At 43.9% G+C, this 22330-nt stretch overlaps 1 protein-coding gene across 2 annotated transcripts; it reads left to right on the forward strand.

Annotated features, from left to right (window-relative positions):
* The first annotated feature begins 3461 nt into the window (after positions 1 to 3461).
* Positions 3462 to 18517, forward strand: LOC122174172 (uncharacterized). 2 transcript variants are annotated; one of them, XM_065589565.1, is made up of 5 exons: positions 3462 to 9107; positions 9231 to 9449; positions 10718 to 10783; positions 12534 to 12653; positions 12804 to 18517. In XM_065589565.1, the coding sequence occupies exons 1-3, from the start codon at positions 8838 to 8840 to the stop codon at positions 10775 to 10777; spliced, it is 549 nt and encodes a 182-aa protein (XP_065445637.1). In that variant the 5' UTR covers positions 3462 to 8837; the 3' UTR covers positions 10778 to 10783; positions 12534 to 12653; positions 12804 to 18517. The 2 variants fall into 2 exon arrangements, with proteins under 2 accessions (XP_065445637.1, XP_065445636.1); XM_065589564.1 differs by having other exon boundaries at positions 9231 to 10783.
* Positions 18518 to 22330: the final 3813 nt, after the last annotated feature.

A 22330-nucleotide genomic window follows, 5' to 3' on the forward strand; every position in this document is an offset into this window, starting at 1 on the left:
CCTCAGCCAGCCCTCAAAGCAGCCTAGCATGTTGGGGTGGAGGGAACCCCTGCAGGGGTCAGCTAGGTTCAGGCTTTTCCATAGCCATGGAGAGGATTCAGGACCTGCCCCTCACTGATCATATAGGTCCTCCCCTGGCCTGTCGCATTAGAATTCAAAGTTTGATTGTTGTCACAGTGAACGGTCAATGGGCAGCGGTGTGCAAAACTTCATTTCATCGGGTAGCATCAGTATGTCTTTATGAGGCAGCATATAGAAACCAGGGGCCAGAGGCTGCCTTTTGAGAAGGGTGCAAAGCTGCCCTAACTAGTGAAAAGATGCTCTAAAACCTTCTTACCAGGGGCATAAGGGGAGCCTCAGGTGGGGTGACATAGCCATTGCTGTTCCTATAGCACCCCACACACACTGGGAGTGGCACAGAGGATATGGTCAGGGCTCCCCTCTGCTCTGACAATCTCTGGCTGTTATAACAGTCCTCTGGGGATGTGGGCAGTGGTGTAAGTTGGAACAACCTTCAGGATGCTCCAACTGGCTTCAGAGGATCAATGCAGCCCTAGGACTGAGGTGTGCAAAACTGGCCTAGAGTCATGTTTGCAATCCCTCCTCGACCTGCTGTGCTGAATGCTCTATGGCCACAGGTTAGCATCTGGCTCCAAGTGTCTGGGGATTCAAAGTTCCTGTGGCAGTAGCTAGTAAGAAGTCTATACAGTATGTATGGAAATAGGGAAAGAAAAAATTTAAATGGCATATGCTGGATGCATGGATTAGAAACAAAACCTTCCCACATGATGCTTGGCCACCACCTTTATTATAACATTTTATTATAACAGCTACCATATAAGACGTTACATTCTATAAATTCAGACCTGCCCACACGCTACCGCTTGCGTGTGAGCCAACTGACCTCAGTTGGGCAGGGCATACCGCATCCAAACCCTCAGTGCACAGCCCTCCTTTACAGTGCCGCAGGCCCAGGCCACAAACAATATCCTTGCCCAGTCTAGTGTGGAAAACATGGTAAGACTGAGGCGTCTCGGAATAGCATAGCATTCACGCAACTCCCTGTAACGCTGCTATCCTTCTGGTGGCCTGGGGGAGCCCTGAGGTGTCTGACAGAGCGGAATGAGGACATATCTAGGCCAAGGTAAATAACAGTTTTCTTTTGTACCTGGCTTAACAAATACAAGGATAGAATGTGGGAGAGAAGGTGCCAGATAAACTCCAGCTAAGGCATAATATAAGAAGGGACATAAACAACCAAAGCAGAGATGAAATGACTGATAAGGGTCAGCTCCTTCTCTTCCTCCTCCTTTTCCCCCTCCCTAGTATTTGATAGGGCCCAAACCCATTGCCGCTCTGTCCAGCCAGTCCAGGTTCCTGACAGAAAAGGGAGGAACCTTTTCGAGTTCTGCTTCCATCCCAAACACTGGAGAGCTACTGGATCCCCAGAATGTAGAAGCAGCGCTTAATTTGTGCCAGGGCTTGCCAGGGCTGAGCCCTGGCATCTCTTGGCTTGGCACTTCATAGCTCCAGCACCTCTGGGCTTGTTGCATCAGTTATGAATGTAAAAAAATTGCTTGAGTCACTACAGATCCCACTGTGGGGGATCCTTTATGGAGTCATGCTTCTGATGCTGTCTGGACTGTAGGCAAGCTGCTAGTGGAAAGGCAATTAGCGGTCATGAGCCCTCTGGGAGGATGTCATGCATCCCCAACCACCTACAACATCCATCTGGCCAAAATAATACCAAGGGCCCACAAACCAATAAGTAATAGTTTGTAGGTGTTTGTGTTTAAATGGACAACATTTTACTATTTCAGTGTCCACTACCCAGGGGCTGAGGTTGTCTCCCTAACTGTTTCCATGTCTGTGGTGGGAGGTACACCTCCAGTGAAACTAACATTTCTTCAAACTTGGGTTCTTTGGAGAAGCTGCTGCAAGACTGAACGTTATTGGCTGGCTGCTCTGAATTCACCTTGGTTAGGCCTGAGGATGACTGAAACACAGAGGACTGCAGCTTTATTTTGTATGGCCACTGCATTTCCATAGGTGCCGAGGAATTCTGTCTGCTGTACAGCACCTTGAGAGGATTCAACTACTGCAGTGTTAGGCAGCAGAGCTGGTCAAAAATCTTAGGATGTCAAAAAATTGACAATTTCAAAATCTGAATTTGTCAAAATCATCTCAATTTTTTCCTCTTTGATCAACTAAGGTATTTGCAAAAAAATTTCAAATTTCAAAAACAAAATGTGAAGGATTTTGTAAAAATGTTTGATTTCCCTGGCCCCCGCTACCTTTATCTTTTCTTTTCTTCTCTTTTTTTTCTGAACAGCTCTGGTACAGAGAGTTCTGAGCAGACAGCAGCCCCAGGGGCATCCCTAAAGCTCTTTCCCAGAAGTATACGCTAAGATGTGAATTTAAGCCACTATTGTTTTTGTACCAGTAGAACCCCCATGTGGATACTCTTATTCTGGAATGAGAGTGTCTTTTTAGGTTTAGCTTTTGTTGCTTTGGAAAGGGTTTAATTGAAATTCTGGAATAAAACGGTCCAGGGTGGGGGGTTATACTGATATAACTATAGCTGTTTAATTATATCAGAATAACTGTACTGGTATAAATAATAATAAAAAAATGCCATGTAAACAAACCCGGACACAGGTTAGTGGCTATTGACTAGATTCAAGCTAAGAGGGAGAAATAGGTTGAATTGCAAAAGGAGATTGCAGTGTGAAAAAGGTGAAAACTACTGTCCTAAGGGAAAATCTGAAAGGGCTTGCCTACCAGGGGAAATCATCAGCATAGTTATCCTGGAATAGCTCCCTGTGTGGATATTCTATTTCAGAATAAAAGTGAAGTTATTCCAGAATAATTAATCTGCCCAAAATTGGAATTTTTTCTATTTATGGCACCTTTTAACTTTTTAGGAGTCACTGGAACTCTTGTAGTTATTTCCATTGCAACCTGTTACAGAGGACACACGCACAATGTGCTCTCTCACTGAGACTTTACTTTTGCCTTTTCTTATTTTGGTGTTTGTCCTCTAATCTAAAATTCCTCTGTGACACTGAGCCAGTGAAGGTTAAGCAACCAGCAGGCTGAGTGACCATGGGCGGCGCATAATGGAGGCTAGGGGAGGCTAAGCCTCCCCAAACCTATTGCTGCTGGGGGTATGTGTGGGCAGTAGCGGATTCCTGCATGGGCCCATGGGGCCCATGCCCAGAGGCTCCAGCCAATTTGGGGGCCCCAGAAAAACATCCTCCCATCATGACCTCGAGGTTGGAAGAGCTTTACTGGTCTCCGGACTGCAGCAGGGGTGGGGGGCCTGAAAGGAGTGAGTGGGAGGAGCTCAGGGGGAAGAGGCAGAATGGGGGCGGAGCTGTAGGGGAAGGGGCAGAATGGATTAGGGCCATGGGTGGGGCCGCAGGTGGAAGGGGGCCAAATGGGGGAGGGGCTCTGTGCTTGGAGATCCAGCCAGGGCTGAAAGCTCCATCGCGGTCCCAGATGGGGCTGTGAGTGTGACCCCAGCCCAGGCCAAGCTCTCAGCCCCTACCCCTACCCCTACCCCTACCCCAGCTGGGCCACCAGGGGGCTGAGAGCAGCGAGGGGACATGGCCTCAGCCAGAATAGGCGGGCCTTGGCCGGAAGAGGTGGGGCAGGGGGATAGCCTCCCCAAAGGGAAGCTTCACCCTCCACCCATGTGAGTGATATAAAAGGAACTCTTAAGGCCATATTAGAAGAATATTGAAATGGTAAACCGGGCCACTCCTTGAACATAGTTATCAAAGCCATGTTCAATAGACCAGAATCCTTGTGTTTACCTATATCTTGTTAGAAGTTTAATAATATGATCTAATTAGCTTGTAGATGCTGAACTTCTGTTCCTGTCTATAATGTTTCATTACATTCATTCTATTGATTCAGAGATCAAAAAGGGATATTATCATTTAGATGGGACTTGTGGTATCGTAATGTTATTGACTTAATTTCTCTTTGAAATTTATAGTAAAACTACCTGTGCACTGTTTGATGGTTAATTGTCTTATGGTAATGAATACAACTAGTTACTGGTGCACTCCTAGGAAACCAAGATTAGCTTCAAAGCAACAATGCACATAACCTGTTCTTCATCCAGGGAAGCCCTGCTGTGATCATTTGCTGCCAAGAGACTTATCCACTGAACTTCAGCTATAAAGAAAGTTTCTGACCTGATCCTTTTTACCACAGATCTGCTTAAACTTTTGACAGGGAAAGACTAAGCCCACAAGACTGAGGTCTCTAGGTCTACGCTGGATTAACCCTGCAATTCTCGTGAAACAATTTGAACAAACTCTGCTTATGGACTGCCTATTAGACTATAAATTTTAAATTGATTCAAGAAGGATTATTACAAATCATCAGCCTCACCATCTCTGATATGAAACTGACCTAAGAACTTTATTCATATCTGTATGTATATTGATCTTTTAACCATAGCAACTTTTTTCTTTTTGCTTTTTATTAATAAATCTTAGATTTAGTTAATAAGGATTGGCTTTACAGTGTATTGGGTAAGATCTGAAATATTTATTGACCTGGTGGGTAATGTGTCTTGGGATTGGTAGAACTTTACATATGGTGAATAAGGTTTTTAGTACCCCTTATTATATTCGACTTGGCTGTCTGGGTGGGAACCAAAGGCTAGATTGCTTAAAAGGGACTGTATTTTGGCTTCTTGGTAACCAGTAAGGTATTACAGAAGCTGTTTGGTTACTGGCTTGGAGAAATATAATTATAGAATAACCATTAGTTTTGGGGATTGTCTACCTTTATTTTTTGTAGTTTGCCCTGAATAAGCATTCTTGATGTGGCCTCTGCAGGTACCACAACCCCATTTAGGCCTCAATGCAGTAAAGAATTAAAGTATGCGGTATATTTAAAGATGAATAGTCCTGTTGAAGTCAATGAAATTACTTTCATGCTTGATGTTAAGCATGTGCTTAAGTGCTCTGATGGATCAGAGTCTTAGACTGAAAGTATATGGTTGCTCTTTGTGTAATGGGAAACAACAGAGATCTCACATGAGTAAGGACAACAGAATTTTATTGATCAATTTTGAAATGTTTAGTTCTTTCATTGTCAAGATATTTTGGGGTCAGAGATGTGGGGGGAGGAGGAAGTATGTTTCCTTGTTTGAGATGCCATTTCATGTTAATGTCTCAAGGTGATTCTTGATGATAAGATTAAATTGGTCTTGGTTTATAAAAATGTCTGAGCTAGTTTCATACCTTAATGCAGGTGTACTAAATACATACATTAGAATATGGCTCTGCAGTTGTTCTGCCCTGTTGCACCCATAGCATGGCATATTTATTTAAAAAAAAAATCCATAATTACAGGTATTTATTTAGCTGACAGACCAGAACAGATCCAATGAAGTTGTTCCAGTCTCAGAATTAAATTAAATGCATCTTGCAAAACTGTCTAATTACATATTTATCCAAGGAGCTGTTCTCATCTTGAGGGTAAATAAAGCACAATTTATAGAAATTGATGGAAGTTTTTTTTTCTTTTTTCTTTTTCATTTTACATAGATATCCAAGTTGTGACAGAGGCTGGCAAGAGCATAGCCAGGAAATTCAGAGCTAAAACTGACTATCTCCTCAATACATATAATTGTACCTCTTTCCACTAGAAAAATCAATGTGTGCCAGATGGCAACTTAAAGTTGCCTAGAGGAGTGGGGGGTTCTTTTCTTTGTGTCACGTTATTTAAATAAGAGGTTTTGGAATTAAATTAAAATGTAATATATTATTGGCTTTCCTATATGTCAATTACATTTTCGAGCATTCTTTTCCTGGGACAATAGATAACTATGGAATATCTGTAAAGATCACGTGTGTGGCTAAGGTGGATGGGAGGGAGAGGTGCCATGAAGCGACGCAGCTGAGGAAGCAAAGTTACTGGATATGAATGGGTGAGGTAGGAGTCCAGGAAACTTTGAGGTGGAGGTAGGGCCTTGCTGGAAGAGCTTGGAAGACAAGGGAGGTTTATGCATGTTCAATATGTTCAGTTCTCATTTTTACCAGTCAAAATCTGGAATAAATCCCTTGAGATCAACAGATTTACTCTGATTTATATACTGCATCTGAGATCATAATCTGGCCCAGTGTGACTAGAGGAGGATTTCTGTGGCATGCTCAAGATTTTCCTTGAGTAAACATGTTGGGTCCATTTCTGCTTTCTTATTATACCAGTGCCAATAATTGACTCGCATGAGTGTAAAAGAGTGAATTTATTTGGTTGCATACTAAAGAAAGCTGTCTTCAGAAAGTTGCCTAGTAAATGATTCCACATGCATTAATTCACCAGCACTAAAGATCCTTAACACTTGAGGATAGAACCTTAGCAACAAAAAGGATCATTACTCAGACAAGGAAGAAAGATGACTGAAAAACATAAAAAGCATGTGCTGTGCAGTAACCATCAAATGAGGAAAATGCTATAGGGATTTCTGTGATTTATGATGTTCCATAAATCTGGGCCTGTCTCTGATGTGAATGGAGAGGGCGGAGGGTTGGCAAAGAGCTTCCTCAGTTTTCACTTGTCCATTTTTTATCATGTACAGAAATTTCCTTGTCAGATATTACTTGTTTTACAACCTTGTTTCTAAAATGTACAGTGAGGACCAGCCACGTTGATTATAATCTATAAATACTTATGTGGGGAACAAATATTTAATAATGGGTTCTTCAACTGAGCAAAGAAAGGTATAATATGCTCCAATGGCTTGAAGTTCACGCTAGACAAATTCAGACTGGAAATCAGGTGTAAAATTTAACAGTGAGAGTAAATTAACCAGTGGAACAATTTACCAAGGGTCATGGTGGATTCTCCATCACTGACAATTTTAAAATCAAGATTGGATGTTTTTCTCAAAGAGATGCTCTAGGATTATGGCCTGTGCTATAGAGGGGATCAGACTAGATGATCACAAAGGTCTCTTCTGGCCTTGAAATCTATGAAATATATTTAGGGATACAGTAACATGCATTCATAAATTATACCTCACAACAGCCCTGTGAGCTAGGGAAGTACTATCTGTAAAAGGGGGAAACTGGTAATAAATAATTTAGAAGTCATCTTCAAACATGAGTGCTGTAAAGTGAGTAGTCAGGCATTAAAGAGTTAATAATATTGTATTGCTCTTGTAACCCACTCCCTAAGTCGGACACAGGTTTCTTCCCTGCCACACTCAGTCTGTACTAGCAGCAGACAGTAAAGCAGACCCTGAAACTGTCTGTGTTTGTATGCACGCAGTCATTCCTGAGCTGTAAACACAACAGGTGCCTAAAGTTATCCATAGACATGTGCTTTAAAATTAGACACCCTATAAGCCCCTCATTGTGCAGTTAGACACCTAATTTTAGGCTTTTAGGTCTGGAAATTGCAGTCTACTGGTAAGTGACTTGCCTGTGTTTGTACCATATGAACAGGTTTTCAAAGGTAATTGGGTGCCTAAAAATGCAGATTGGTGCCTAGTGGGATTTTCAAAAGTGTCTAAGCAGATTAGGTGCCTAACTCACTTTTTAAAATCCTCAAAGGTGCCCACCTGCATCATTAGATGCATACATACCTATGAAAACCTGGTTCTAAGTTCATTTTGCAGAGCTAGACAAAACACAGGATTCCTGACCATTCCCTTTTCTAACAGCTCCTGTTCTTTACTGGGCTATTTAATTGTCCAGTTGATTTATCTTTGGGCTTGTCATGAATCTTGTTTTAAAAACAGCAAACTAACTATACATTTTCCAGGATAGAAGGGCTACTGAACTATTAAACAGAGCAGTTGATTTCACTTTTTATGCTCTATAACAAAGTGGGTTGGCCTTGGCCTAGCAAACCACAGGCTAATTTTAAGCACATACCCAAGAGAGTGCTCATGTAGCAATGAATTTATTGATTACCGATAATGTTGTTCTGTAGCTGCTTTGACTGACAAACTGATAGCACAAGATAGCTTTGGCTGTTTTATATCGGGTGAATATATTCCATCAATCTGCTAGAGTTACCAACTGTGAATGACAAACCGTGTGTCTCTCAGAAACTCCTTTTTAGTGCAGCAAATGCCCACTCTCTCTTCACTCAACTCCCTTCTTTCATTAAGCCTTCCAATAATAATCCACCAGATAAAGAAATAGATACACTGGGACATGGTGAAAGCTTTTTTGTTTATTATCTTGTCTTGGTCCTCTTTCTATTACATCTTGCAATGTGTTTTGTCTGTCTAAGGGTATGTCTACACAAAAAATGTAAGTTGACCTATATTGGGGCGACTTACAGCCACCACAGTAATTACTGAGGTGGTGCATGTCCACATGACCCTCCTTGGGTCAGTGGTGCATGTCCTCACCAGAAGCGTTTCCACCAACCTACTTAGTATAAGGGGACTACCATCAATCAAATGTAGGCCCTGCCCCTGACCCCTCAGGCCCCCCCATCTGTCACCATAACACCTGCCCCCTGGGGGCATTATTTCCGCGGTCAAGACGGACACATGACCGGAAAGAAAGGGTGTCATGTGACCCCCTCTAGGAACTCCTCCCACCACCCTCTACCAATCAGGATGGGCTTCACCCACTGTAGGACCGTCCTGAGAGGAGATTTGACCAATCAGGGGGTGTTCCAGGGCAGGGTGACCTGCCTGGAAGAGGGTCATTTGATCACTCTAAAAGCTCCACCTACTGCCCTCTATCAATCAGAGTGCAGCACCACACTGGGAAGTCCCTGTGCCGTGCGGAAGAGGCCATTTCATTCTAAGAACCCGTATTTTAGAAATAGTGGAAAGGCTGAGAGGAAACATGGACTCCTTCACCACCACCGGGAGAAATTCGGACTTCATTTTAGCTCCAAGGGCCTTCGACCGCCCGCGGAGAAAGCGCTACATCAGCTACAGTTCCAAGGAGGAGGGAGCGGCCGAGGGAAGCCCTTTGGCCCAGCTGTTGATGGATACACCAGAACCTGACTCCGAAAACCAACCACTCGTGAGGAAGACCACCCCTATGGAGGAAGGCGACCATGGCTCAGGGGAGTCACCAGTGGACAAGATGAACGGAAAACACGTCCCTCCGGTAAATGAACGATTAAGAAGTGACGGTCAAGGATGGTGTGTAATGGGGTTAGAAACCAACCCGGGGTTGCATAAATCTAAAAAAGTGGGGGCTTACAGTTTTTCTTTTCTGAAAATCTCTCAGCAGCTCAATGATGCCTTTCTAGAGGACCCGGAGGCCCTGGACAGCGTCGCATCAGACAGCGAAGAAGAACTGGGCCCGTCTTGTTTTTACTCAATGCTGGTACAAAGCATTGACGAGGACACCGAGGATGACAGCTACGTGGATTTAAGGAGGAGGCTTGGCATGGAACTAACTGAGGCAGTGCCACGTCGTGAGCATAAAAAAGTCATGCATTCTATTGTACGTATTGCTGTTTATGTTCTCCTTAACCACTGTCTTAGGAAAAAGCTTTTTGAAGATTCTGAGGGCTGTGTCATAGACGCACCAGCCCAATGGCACCATGACTGTGTGAGTTGAACTTCGGAGGATATAAACTGCAAGCTCTGGGACCTGTGTTTGAAAAGCTTATTAAACACTGTTATTGCCATAGGTTATGCTTTGCAATGTCTGATTCCTAACCCAGGAATGATGAGCGCTGATTAATATTAAATGAAATAAAACCTCAAGAGTTCATAAACCCTATTGGACAGTTTAAATATAACCCCAGGAGTTGGTTGAAAACTATGGGTCACTCTTTCTAGCAACTCAAAGTCATTAAAATAATATATTTACAAAATTAAACAAGGGTCTAACCCAAAACTGAAATGTTTCAAGGGTTCACAAACCTCCACTATACTTTTATAGAACAAGCATTTGCTGTAAAAACATTTAAAAGCTATTGGTATTTTGTAGGGTGTTTACTAGGGTTGCGATACATCCATTTTATTTCAAAACAACCCAAAACTTTAAGCATGAAAGAAACATGTTTTAAAAAGATAACCAAGACATTCATTGATATCAGTAACATTAAGGATTGTTGTGTATGGTGATTTACTGTTTAATAGTCTAAAAAGGCCCTACAGTGCTCTGTTATTTCATTGAAACAGAAAAATGTATTTTAACTTAAAAAAACCAAACAAAAAAAAAAAAACCCCAGCTCAGTTATGCAGACAACTTAATTCCCCCACCCCTCAGATCACAAAAGGGAACTTTGGGGAGGGGTGCCTAATTTCCTTAAGTATCTATTAATTCAGAGTTGTAAGTGATCGAATCAACTTGCTAACTACAGACTCTGAAACAAAGAGTTAGGATGGTATAAAAACCTCAGATTTTTGGAGACTGTCCTCTTTCAACAGAAACTATCTTGAACAGAATAGCTGCTGGACAGCAAGACTAAGTATGCTGCTTGTTTTTAACTCTTAAAATTTATATTTTATAATGTCACTCTTTGTCCATGCTGTCCTTACTATATAATGGTACCTATCTTTATCGCAGTGTGATTTGTTTAGCATGTAAATAGCAACTTCAAGCTGCTTTTCACCAGGACCAGTTAAAACCCCATTTTTAACTACAGTTGTGCTTAATACTGTTAAATTAAAAAACACCAGGTATAACACAGATTGCATAGAGATTTGATAGCAATTGGGGAATAATACTAACTAAATTTTTGCTTATTCTTTAATCCAAAGGCCCAAATACATGTGGGAGAAAACAGAATAACCATGTGTCAGCATCTCTTTACCCTGTGATGGAAGGTAACTTTCTGCAATTGGTTTTTAAAAGTGTTTGTGTGTGTGTATTTTAAAATGTTTTTTTTAATTAGTTAGTGTTTAAATTGTTGGTGATTCAGGGGGCCTATGCTAGAGATAGGTGTGGGTTTTTAAAAGTATTTGGTTGCAAACTGTTGATTTGGTGTGTTTAAAACTGCTGGGTTGTTTGTTTGTGTGTGTGTGTGAGATTCAGGGAGCCTATGCTAGAGATAAGTGTGTGAGTGTGTCGCTCTGTACCTCAGGGGAACACCCAGCACCCCCATGTTTATCCTTATAATATGATTGTGTGGTATCCAATGCAAAGTTTGTCATTTCGAGTGTCTTCAGAAGGCTCATGATACACTGAGCATTGTTGTTATAGGTTGTAATTTCATGTATATGAGGCTGAAAATGTGTCCTCTTGGCTTAAAACAAGCCCAGGCAAAAACTCTCCAGAAACAGAGGGGCAGTTCACACCTTATCAGGGAATGTATGGGACAAACCCAGCCCAGCCTCACAGGAACAAAGGACACTGGCCTAGGCAGCAACAAAAGATCTGTTGGACTCTCAAGTGAGTCCCCCCACCCCTTCCTTTGGTTAGTTTGGCACTGCAATGAGGTAATGCTCACCTGACTCTGAAGGGTGAGGGGGCAAAGCCAAAAGGGAAGAAAGAACATGATAAAAGGGAGAGACATTTGCCAAGCTTTTCCTCTCTCTTCCATCTCCATCTACAGACACCACCACTAAGCAACTGAAGCGCTGATCAAAGGGGAGAGCCTGGCTGAAGGGCAACCAGCCAGCCTGTGTTGAGAAGCATCTAAATTAGTAACGGCATTGAAAGTGTTAAGATCAGCTTAGAATGCATTTTGCTTTTATTTCATTTGACCAAATCCGACTTATGCTTTGACTTATAATCACTTAAAATCTATCTTTGTAGTTAATAAATATATTTGTTTATTCTACCTGAAGCATTGCATTTGGTTTGAAGTGTATCAGACGCTCTGCTTGGGATAACAAGCCTGGTGCATATCAATTTCTTTGTTAAACTGATGAACTTATATAAGCTTGCAGCGTCCAGCGGGCACAACTGGACATTGCAAGACGGAGGTTCCTAGGGTTGTTTCTGGGACCGGAGATATTGGGTAGTGTCATTCGGTTGCACAATCCAAGCAGCGGCTGGCCAAAAGTGCCCACTCACATAGCTGGGAGCAGCTTACATGCCAGAGTACATGGCCCTGTGTGTGAACAGCCCAAGAGTGGGGGTTCTCACAACACAGCAGGGTCATGCTGGCTCTCAGAGTTGAGGATTGGAGTGGCCTAGCAGATCACTGGTCCAGATAACACCAGGAGAATGTTACAGTGGGGTTTTACAGTATTTTGTTTCAAAACAGTTTGGTTTTTTCACTGCAAAATGTGATGTGTTTTTAAAATGGGTTGTTTTAAAATTAGTGAGTGTTTAAATTGTTATTGGTGATTTAGGGGCCTCTGCAAGACATAATTATGGCGCGGGATTAAAAAATTATTTATTTGCACACTTTGTTTTTGGGTGCATGGTGGAAACATGTGCTTGTATTAAAAAAATGTCTAGGTTTTAGAGAAACACTAGTGGTAGAAATAAACCAAAACCTGTGTTTGTTGTACAGTCTGAAATGGGTTATTTTGTTTTAAATCTATGACTTTTTAAATAGAAATTACCCTAATGAGTATTTTATTTTTTAAGTTTGCAAGACAGTTTCATGTGTTGTCTGCTCCACAGTATGGTCAAGACATGAGAGATCCTTAGACCAGGGGGTAAACAAGCTCAAAAGAAAAAGGAAAGAGACAGCTGAAAAGGAAAATTCACCAGCATCAACAGCTGATAGATGGATGAAGCCCAGTAAATATGTTTTGCTTATTGGTTTGGTTATTTTATGAGGCTTTGTATTTTAAGCAAATACATCGGTGTGGGTGAGAGAGATGGTAAAGTAAAGTTTTGTAAAAAGTTTATTTGATGCTAAATTGGAACATTTCTGTTTTTCTTAATCAGGCATGGGCAGCTCTCCTGTCAGAGCTACAGGGACACCTCCACCAGGACCACCAAAGAACCAGAAATCTGCTCTGAGACCTTTAACAACAACAGCGCCAATGCAAAACAGCACAGACGAAGCATCAGGGCAGTCCAAAACTTGTATACGTCAAACCCAAGGACAAAACAAAAGACTCTGGTAAAAAGCAACCAGGCAAACACAACTCCAGTTTCTCAGCGGCCACCACTACACCAAGCCCTGAGAAAACTGTGAGCGAAAACACACACATTCACAAACCCGGAGAACGCGCTTTAGGGGTTGTGAATAAAAAAAACAAGAACTGAAACCCCAGCGTCACAGGAGCTATCGCCTTATGAAGTATTTGAAATTATGATGAACCATTCTCCAAACACAACAAGCTAGGCCCAGCGCTTTGGTATTCTAAAAAGATTTGGGAAAAATATGACGCTTCATTCAGAAAGCTGATGCATGCTGTATCCTCTGGGGTTCTAAAAGAAAGGAGGACTGGAAACTACATCAAAAATGCAAATGCTCTTGCGGGTGGCTTTTTGAAAAATACTTTGGTTTTTCCAGAGGGTGGTTCTGAGCAGGCGTGACTAGTTGTGGAAAGGGGCCTGGGTAAAAGGGGCATCCTCAAGGGAACACATCAGCTAAGGCGTAAACAAAAGAGGGGACAGCATTTGGAGGATAAATGGATGGCTGCCCAAAAGTTATGGGCCAGGGTCGCTGTAATTTTTTTTAAAAGGCTAAAGAAGTGATGAGGAGGAAAAAAACAAAGAGATGCCCCCTATTGGAGGCTCTCAGACTGATGTGTCTGAGAATGGGGAGGCGGAATCTGAACTGCAGGGTGGTGGTGACTCTCAAATAGAGTCTGATTTAGAAAATTCCCCAGAAGGCCCTCTAGATGGATCCCTGTCTACTCCTGATGATCCTCGTGGTGGCCCCTCGGAAGCTGACTCTCAAATAGCATCTGACAAGGAAGACGCAGCTGATGGTCCCATAGAGGAATGCCCAAGTAACCCTGAAAATGCAGATGCAGATCCCCAAACAGATGTGTGTATGGAGTGAGTGAGAAGTTGGCAATGGGAACTACCTAGATTTGGGGGTTCGGTGTATTGAGGAATTTTGTAATTTAACCAACCCTTTGTTTTCAGTAAGAAGAACTAGGGATGAGCTGTCTGCTGAAGACTTCTTAAATCAGACCTCAAAGCTGTTACAGAGTAATAGAGAGATGCATGTCAATGGGACGTTGCGCCTCATTGTGACAATTGTAAAAAACATGGGCTGAGGTGGCCGTAGAGTTTTAAATTCTATCCTCAGAAGTCAAATCATCCATAAAAAGAGACAGTGTTTAGTAGACCTGATTGACACCAGTACCAATCTGTGTTTTGCGGGCAGGCTCTGCCGTCATGTCCGACTGTAAACCCACAGATGTGGAATTGTGAGATGGGGTGAGAAAATTGCATGAGACACTGGAGTGGTCAGATTAAAAAAAAGATTATGCTCAGCGACGTAGCAGCATTTGAACAGCATTTAGGAGTCAGCATACAGGCGGTGCTTTATGCGGTGAAAGATGGGGGGGTAAAACGGGAGGCCCAGTGTACCCCAAGACTTTTTTCATCCTATTGCACGATGGGCATTATTATGGGGTTCTGGATGTGAAAAAGTCATTCAGTGTGAAAAATTATTGTGAGTTTTGCCACAAGTTGTACAGTCATGACCACTCTTGCAGGTATCATTGCTGCCTCCGCTTGAGTGCGACGTGCTCCGATACGGTGGGCGTGCAGCTGAGGTGTCCTAGCTGTAGACTGTATTGTCAGTCCAAAGCGTGTTTAGACAGACACATTGACTGTGCATCGAAAAAACAAGTCAAATGCCTGTCTAAAACTTTGTGTGATAAGTGTCAGTCTTACGTGGATGAAGGGCACATGTGTAAAGGGAGGCATTGTAAGCAGTGTCAGGGTTTGATCACTGCTGATGTAGACAGCCACCTGTGTTTTATGGACCGCGTTAGAAAGCCCGAATCATCGGAAAAGTATATTTTTGATGATTTTGAAGGCACGCAGGAGACGGGGTTGCATGTGTCCAATTACATTTTTGCTATGTCCCTAAAGCCGGAAAAATCCTGGGAATTTCAGGGCAGTGAGTCTTTCTACCATTGTTAAGACCTTTATTGGCAAAAAGTACCAGGACTACACGTTCCTATCACACAAGTTACAATGTGTACTTCATCGTTAGACAGTTACTGAAGGAAAAGATGTGCATAAAACTAATGTGGGTGGAAGTTAAGGCCCTGGGCATTCGTTTTATCAACGCTTTAAACTTCTTGCCCATGAAGCTTAGCAAACTCCTGCAGGCGATGGGGTTTAAAGGTTGCAAAGGGTATTTCCCACTTTTTTTTTTTTAAACACTTTATAAAACCAAAATTACATGGGGCCTATGCCCGGGTGGAGCACTATGGCATAGACCGCAGGATGCCCAGGGAGAAAGCAGAATTTCTTGACTGGTATTGGGACAACAGATATGAGACATTTGACTTGCAGAAAGAGCTCGTGTATTATTGTCAGCAGGATGTCAACATTTTGAGATGGGCCTGTATCCTGTACAGAGAAGAGATCATGAAAATGACAGAGATGAAGGCCCTGGTAAATTCACAGAGGTAAAATTGTATATAGATCCTTTCCGGTACATAACGCTGGCATCTGTCTGCATGGCTATGTACAGGTTTATGTTTTTGCAGCCTAACACAGTAGCTCTTCTCCTTCCAGACAACTATCACAGGCAGAAAGAGATATTCGACCCCCTCTATTTAGTGGCTGCTGTATACCGCTCACAAAGAAAATATACAGATACGGCATGCTTTACGGGGTGGGGAATTACAGGTAAGCCCCTACTTTTTAGACAGTTACGCCAGTGTTGATGGGGTACGCATGGCCTTTGAGTTTAACGGGTGTGTTTTCCACAGCTGTGTCCCCTATTATTGTGAAAAAGCACAGCACCCTATGATGGGGACGACTTTTGAGTTTCTTTATTACACGACGCAGCTCACGATCGACTATCTGAAAAGACTTGGTTATGTAGTGAGGAGTCTCTAGGAGCACGAGGGGGAGACGATAGTAGAAACAGACAGGAAGCTTGCAGATTTCTTACATAAAGCCCAGCTGCCTCAGCCTCTCGTACCTAGGGATGCTCTTTTTGCTGGGAGGACTAACGCTATTCGCCTATATTACAAACCTAACCCCGGGGAAGAAATCCACTATTATGATTTTACCAGCCTGTGTGCTTTCGTAAACAAAACCAAAGAATCCCCAATCAGACACCCTGCTATAGTTCATGACAAATTTGGACCCCTCAAATTATTTTGGAATTGCGAAAGTTAGTGTACCCCCCTGCGAGGCCTCTTTTTCCCATTGTTACCTGTCAGAGCGAGTGGCAAACTTATGTTCCCACTATGCTGAACCTGTGCGGAAACCGAGCAGCGGGAGATGTGCACCCATACTGAGGAGGAGACGGCCATCCTGGGGCCTTGGTGCACGGTGGAATTGAATGTGGCCATAGAGAAGGGGTACGCGGTGACTAAAATCTATTTTTTGAAGAAAAATCCGAGAACTCTTTTCAGAGTACATAAAATTACACCTCCGCCAAAAACAAGAGGCTTCAGGGTATCCCAGCTGGTGCACAGATGAAGAAAAACAAAATAAGTATGTTAATGATTTCTACTGGAAAGAAGGCATGCGTTTACCCCAACACAAGATCACGTTGAACCCCGCAAAGCGCCAAATTGCTAAACTGTTTTTAAATGTTCTCTGGGGTAAATTTGGTCAAAGAACAAACCTACCCAATACCAGCATTGTGAGAGACGCTGACGAACTCTTTCAGTCCCTGTTTTCCCCCAATTACGAGGTTTCATCCTGCGAGTTTGTCGATGATGAAACAGCGTGCGTGTCTTGGAAGAACGCGAAAGACCAGTACTCGGTCTCTGGCAATACCAACATCTTCATAGCCTGTTTCAGCACCACTTACAGCTGCTTAGAACTATAGAACCTGGTAGACGGGTCCAAGAGTGGTGCCTGTACCACGACTCTGACTCGGTGATATTTGTGAAAAGGGAGGGTGAATGGAACCCTCCTCTGGAGGATTATTTAGGGGACCTCACAAGTGAGATCCTGCCAGATCAACACATCACCGAGTTTGTGTCAGCCAGCCCAAAAACATATGGATACAAGCTGTCGGGAGGAAAGGCCTGTATGAAAGTCACAGGGATTACCCTGAACGTAGCAAACTATGAAAAGATCAACTTTGACAGTTTGAAAGATCTAGTCCTGGACTATAGGGCGGTGCTGGGAGAGAACACCCCAAAAAAGGTAGAGGTGCAGCAGCCCTGTATCGTAAGGAAGAAAAAAAAAATAAGTAGCAAATAGAGACAAAGACCCTTAAAAAAACGCAGAAAGTCGTTTACAACAAGAGGGTCCTTGGAGAAAGGTTTAAAATCCTGCCCTACGGCTTTTGAAATGGATACAAGATGGAAACACCCCTTTTCTGTAATTCTCACAGGGCCTAGCAACTGTGGGAAAAGTTTTTTATAAAAAAATGTGTAGGATAATGCCAAATGAACCTTGTCTGTTATGCCTGAGAACGTTGTGTGGTATTACAGTTGCTGGCAACCTCTGTATAAAGAACTGCTCAGTAAATATCCCTTTATCAATTTGGTGAAGGAGCTACCTGATGCTTTGACAATGACTGTTTGTTTCCTACCAATAAAGTAAATATGATTATCGTAGACAATCTGATGAACTATGCTTGTGAAAGCGATGAAATTGAGAAAACCTTTACCAAGTATGTGCAGATGTACAAGTCAATATCCCATTGACCATCAATGGGATATTGGCTCCTAACTCCCTTTTGAAAATGAGTTTAGACTCATAAATCAGAGATATTGCATTGTCGAGTGCAGCAATGCCTAAATACTTTTAAAAATCTAGGCCTAAGTGACTTGAACAAAGTCAGCCAGCAAACTAGTGGTAGATCTGAGAATACAACTGCTGACTCCGTACTCTCATCACTACCTGGTTCCTCCATGCAAACTGATTACACTGGTCTACAGCCAAAATGCTTCTGAAATAAATGTAGTCAAACTTTACTAATTCTGGGTCACTGAGAACGAAAATGATGCTTAAAATTGTTGATTGGCTCTAGTTTTCAAGATATGCTATTGGGTCAGTATATACGACCCTTGACTTGGGAATGGCGGAGGATAAGTGAGTTATAAAGGGAAGGGATCTCAATTTAAACCAGAAATGACTAAAATACATCTTTGACTGGATCTATGAATAAATCTATGACTGGGTTTGGACAGTACTTGCTTTTTAGGCAAAACAATGAATGATGCAATCTGAAGCTGGTATTGCATCATACATGATATGAATTGCATCATGTTATTCCTAGAAGTCATGGATGATGCAATCATAACGAAGCTTACATCACTCTGCTGAACAAATTGCCCTATATCAGCTCTAGAAATCATACAGTGTCGTGCTCTCTTATTTGTCAGTGTTTGATTTTGCAAAGGGACACATTTCTGTTTAGCCAAAGTGAGCAGAGATGCCTCGTACTTGTGTGAACAGTGCAGATAACTTCTGCTATGTTTGTGGTGAAGTGACTTTTGCATCACAAAAGCACAGTATAACCACTATGGTTAAGAGAGCCTATCACAGGGGTAGGCAACCCATGGCACGTGCGCCGAAGGCGGCACGCGAGCTGATTTTCAGTGGCACTCACACTGCCCAGGTCCTGGCCACCGGGTCGGAGGGCTCTGCATTTTAATTTAATTTTAAATGAAGCTTCTTAAACATTTTAAAAGCCTTATTTACATACAACAGTAGTTTAGTTATATATTATAGACTTGTAGAAAGAGACCTTCTAAAAAACATTAAAATGTATTACTGGCACGCAAAACCTTAAATTAAAGTGAATAAATGAAGACTCGGCACACCACTTCTGAAAGGTTGCCGACCCCGGCCTATCAACTTTATTTTGGCTGCAAAACTGGAGATCAGGACAAGAGGTGGGCCCCACACATATGCTGCAACACTTGTGCAACAAATCTTCGCCAGTGGTTGAACAGGAAAAGGAAATCTATGCCTTTTGCAGTGCCAATGATTTGGAGAGAGCCAACAGATCATACCAGCAATTGTTACTTCTGCATGGTGCCTCCAGTTGGGAAAGGTGTGTCAAAGAAGAAAAAGTGGACTGTGCATTATCCAAACATTCCATCAGCTATACGCCCAGTACCACAGGGAGAAGGAGTGTCGGTTCCTGATGCACTAGAATCATTCTCACTTGAGTCAGACGAGGAAGAGGAAGAGAATGAAACTTCTGGTCCTGAACCATCAATGTCACAGGACCCACATTTTCTCCCATCCTCCTCCTCTGAACCGCACCTCATAACACAAGGTGAACTGAATGACCTTGTCAGGGATTTGGAACTACATAAAGCAGCTTATGTTGACCTAATTATGTTTGTATCTACACTACATCCTTCCTCCTGTTGATGTAAGTGCCCCACTACACAGACTTAATAACTCCACCTCCATGAGAGGCTTATGTCGTTGTAGTTAGGGCACCACAGTATCTGTGTAGACACTGCCTTCCTTACAGGAGTTGTGAAATTGCCAAGAAAGCCAGGCAGCTAGAGCCCAGCTTTTCCCACTCTTCCCCCCCGTTCCCCTAGACGAGCTGGGTGATTGGATCCTGCTCCTAGCTGGGAGCTGGAGGGAGAAGCCCCGGCAACTTTGGTCCCCACTCCCAGCTGGGAGCCGGGGCAAGAAGCCCCAGCAGCCCCCCCACACACAGGACCAGGAGCCAGGCAGGCTTGGTGAGCTGTGAAATTGACGAGGCTGCCCAGCTCCTGGCCGGGAATGGGTTGGGGAGGGGGGCAAGAAGCCAGAGCAGCTACACCCCTCTCCTTGAGGGCAAGAAGCCCCAGGTGGCTTCCCCCAGCTCCCAGCAGGGAAGGGGGAAGGAAGGGGGGGCAGCTCCCCGGGAGCCTGTGGGACATCCGGGCTCCTGGCAGGGAGGTGCCAGTGGAGCTGAGAGACCGGGCTCTCAGCTCCTCAAACTGCCCTTTTTAGATTGGTGGAAACACTCCTGGTGAGGACGCACACCACCGACCCAAGGAGGATCATGTGGACATGCACCACCTCAGTAGTTACTATGATGGCTATAAGTAAACCCAATATAGGTTGACTTACATTTCTAGTGTAGACATACCCTTAGACAGACAAAATACATTGTAAGATGTAATAGAAAGGGGCCTATCATCAATCAAATGTAGGCCCTGCCCTCTCCCCTCAGACCCCACTGACCTGTCACCCTAAGACTCGCACCCTGGGCTATTACTTCCAGGGTCAAGATGGACACATGACTGGAAGCAAAGGGTGTCATGTGACACCTCTAAGAATTCCTCTCACCACCCTCTACCAATCAAGATGAGTTTCACCCCCCATAGGACCACCCTGAGAGGAGATTTGCACTGCACTGCAGATTTCCCAGCACTGCACGGAAGAGGCCATTTAGTTCAAAGAACACGAGTTTTAGAAACTGGAAATGCTGAGGAAACATGGATTCCTTCACCACCCCGTTAAAGAAAATATATTACACCCCTGGGGAAGTTGGGAGCTTAGGCGGGGTGAACCCTCTTTTTCAAGTGGCCAAAAAGCATAGTAAAACTTTAAATAGAAGACAAGTAACAACTTGGCATTCAGAGCAGGACGCTTACGCTTTATACAAACTGGCTCGAATACGTTTTAAAAGAAACAAGACCATTGTTTCAGATGTACGGGTGGAGAGTATGCCTATAAAATTTGTGGATGACACCAAACTGGAAGAGGTTGCAAACACTTTGGAGGACAGGATTAGAATTCAAAATGACACTGATGGGCTGCACTCGCCCTGCACTGGACAGGGAAGGGTTAACCCCACACTATGGGCTGAGGAAGCCATGTCCCTGCCCCCCTTCTGGGCATCCTCCAATTGGAGCACCAGTATAACAGGGAGCAGCTCATCTCAGTCAGGGCTGACCGCCGAGGAGGGAGGATGCACATTGCCAGCTCCAGCCTGGGAGCTGTGGAAGCCCCAGATTGTGGAGGCCAGACCCGCCAAGACCCAGGCTGATACCTGGCTACCTGAGGATGCCCGAGGGAGAACAGAGCCGCAGAGATCTATACAGGTCAAAGAACCCGGAAACACCTGGACCACTGCATCGAGAGACAGGGCAGGAAGTAGCCCAGAAGGACATTGGTCCAGTTATAGAGCTGGGCATTAATTCAGCATGTTTTGGTAGGATCTCTGCTGACTCAGTGATGAGTACATTCACTGCTGACAGGGCCCTGGGCTGGGACCCAGTGGAATGGTGGGGCCCAGGCCTCCTACTCCGGCCATCTCCCTCTACAACCATTAAACTGCACCTATATTGACTCCGGGTGCTAGGCCACACAGCCCTGCAAGAGAGGACAACTGTGTTGACCTTGGCCATTAAGCCGCACAGCCCTGTGAAAGAGAACAGCCACATTGACCCTGGTCATTAGGCCATCGAGCCCTGAGGGAGAGGGCATCTATATTGACCCCAGCTACTAAGCCGCACAGCCCTGAGAGGGAGGGCAACCATATTGACTTTGGCCATTAGGCCGCACAGCCCTGAAAGAGAAGGCCGCTATATTGACTCAGACCACTAAGTCAGCCTGCCCTGAGACGAAGGGTATGTCTACACAATGAAATTAGGTCGATTTTATAGAAGTCGAGCTTTAGAAAGCGATTTTATACAGTCAATTGTGTATGTCCCCACTAAGCGCATTAAGTCGGTGGAGTGCATCCTCAATACCATGGCTAGCATCGACTTACGGAGCGGTGCACTGTGTGTAGCTATCCCACAGTCCCCGTAGTCTCCACTGCCCATTGGAATTCTGGGTTAAGCTCCCAATGCCTGATGGGGCAAAAACATTGTCGCGGATGGTTTAAGGTACGTCGTCAGTCGTCCCTCCCTTCCTCGGTGAAAGCAACGGCAGACAATCATTTCACGCCTTTTTTCCTGGGCTACCCATGCAGACGCCATAGCATGGCAAGCACGGAACCCGCTAAGCTCAGCGCTGCTGTTGTGAGCATTGTAAACACCTCACACATTATCCTGCAGTATGTGCAGAACCTGACTAGGATCTGCCAGCACGAGGACGATTGTGAGGAGGACATGGACACAGATGTTCCTGAAAGCACGGGATGTGGCAATTGGGACATTATGGCGGCAGTGGGGCAGGCTGATACAGTGGAATGCCGACTCTGGGCCTGGCAAACAAGCACAGACTGGTGGGACCACATAGTGTTGCAGATATGGGATAATTCCCAGTGGCTGCGAAACTTTCGCATGCGTAAGGCCACTTTCCTGGAACTTTGTGTGTTGCTTTCCTCCACCCTGAAGTGCAGAAATACCAAGATGAGAGCTCCCCTGACAGTTGAGAAGCGAGTGGCGATAGTC

The sequence above is a fragment of the Chrysemys picta genome, chromosome 3, assembly GCF_011386835.1.
Source record: "Chrysemys picta bellii isolate R12L10 chromosome 3, ASM1138683v2, whole genome shotgun sequence".
In the NCBI taxonomy this organism is placed as follows: Eukaryota; Metazoa; Chordata; order Testudines; family Emydidae; genus Chrysemys; species Chrysemys picta.

Coding starts and splice junctions, on each gene's coding strand:
- LOC122174172 (XM_065589564.1), top strand. CDS start 8,838: ATGGACTCCTTCACCACCACCGGGAGAAATTCGGACTTCATTTTAGCT. Junction 9,108..9,230: donor ACGGAAAACACGTCCCTCCG/GTAAATGAACGA, acceptor AAAATCTCTCAG/CAGCTCAATGATGCCTTTCT.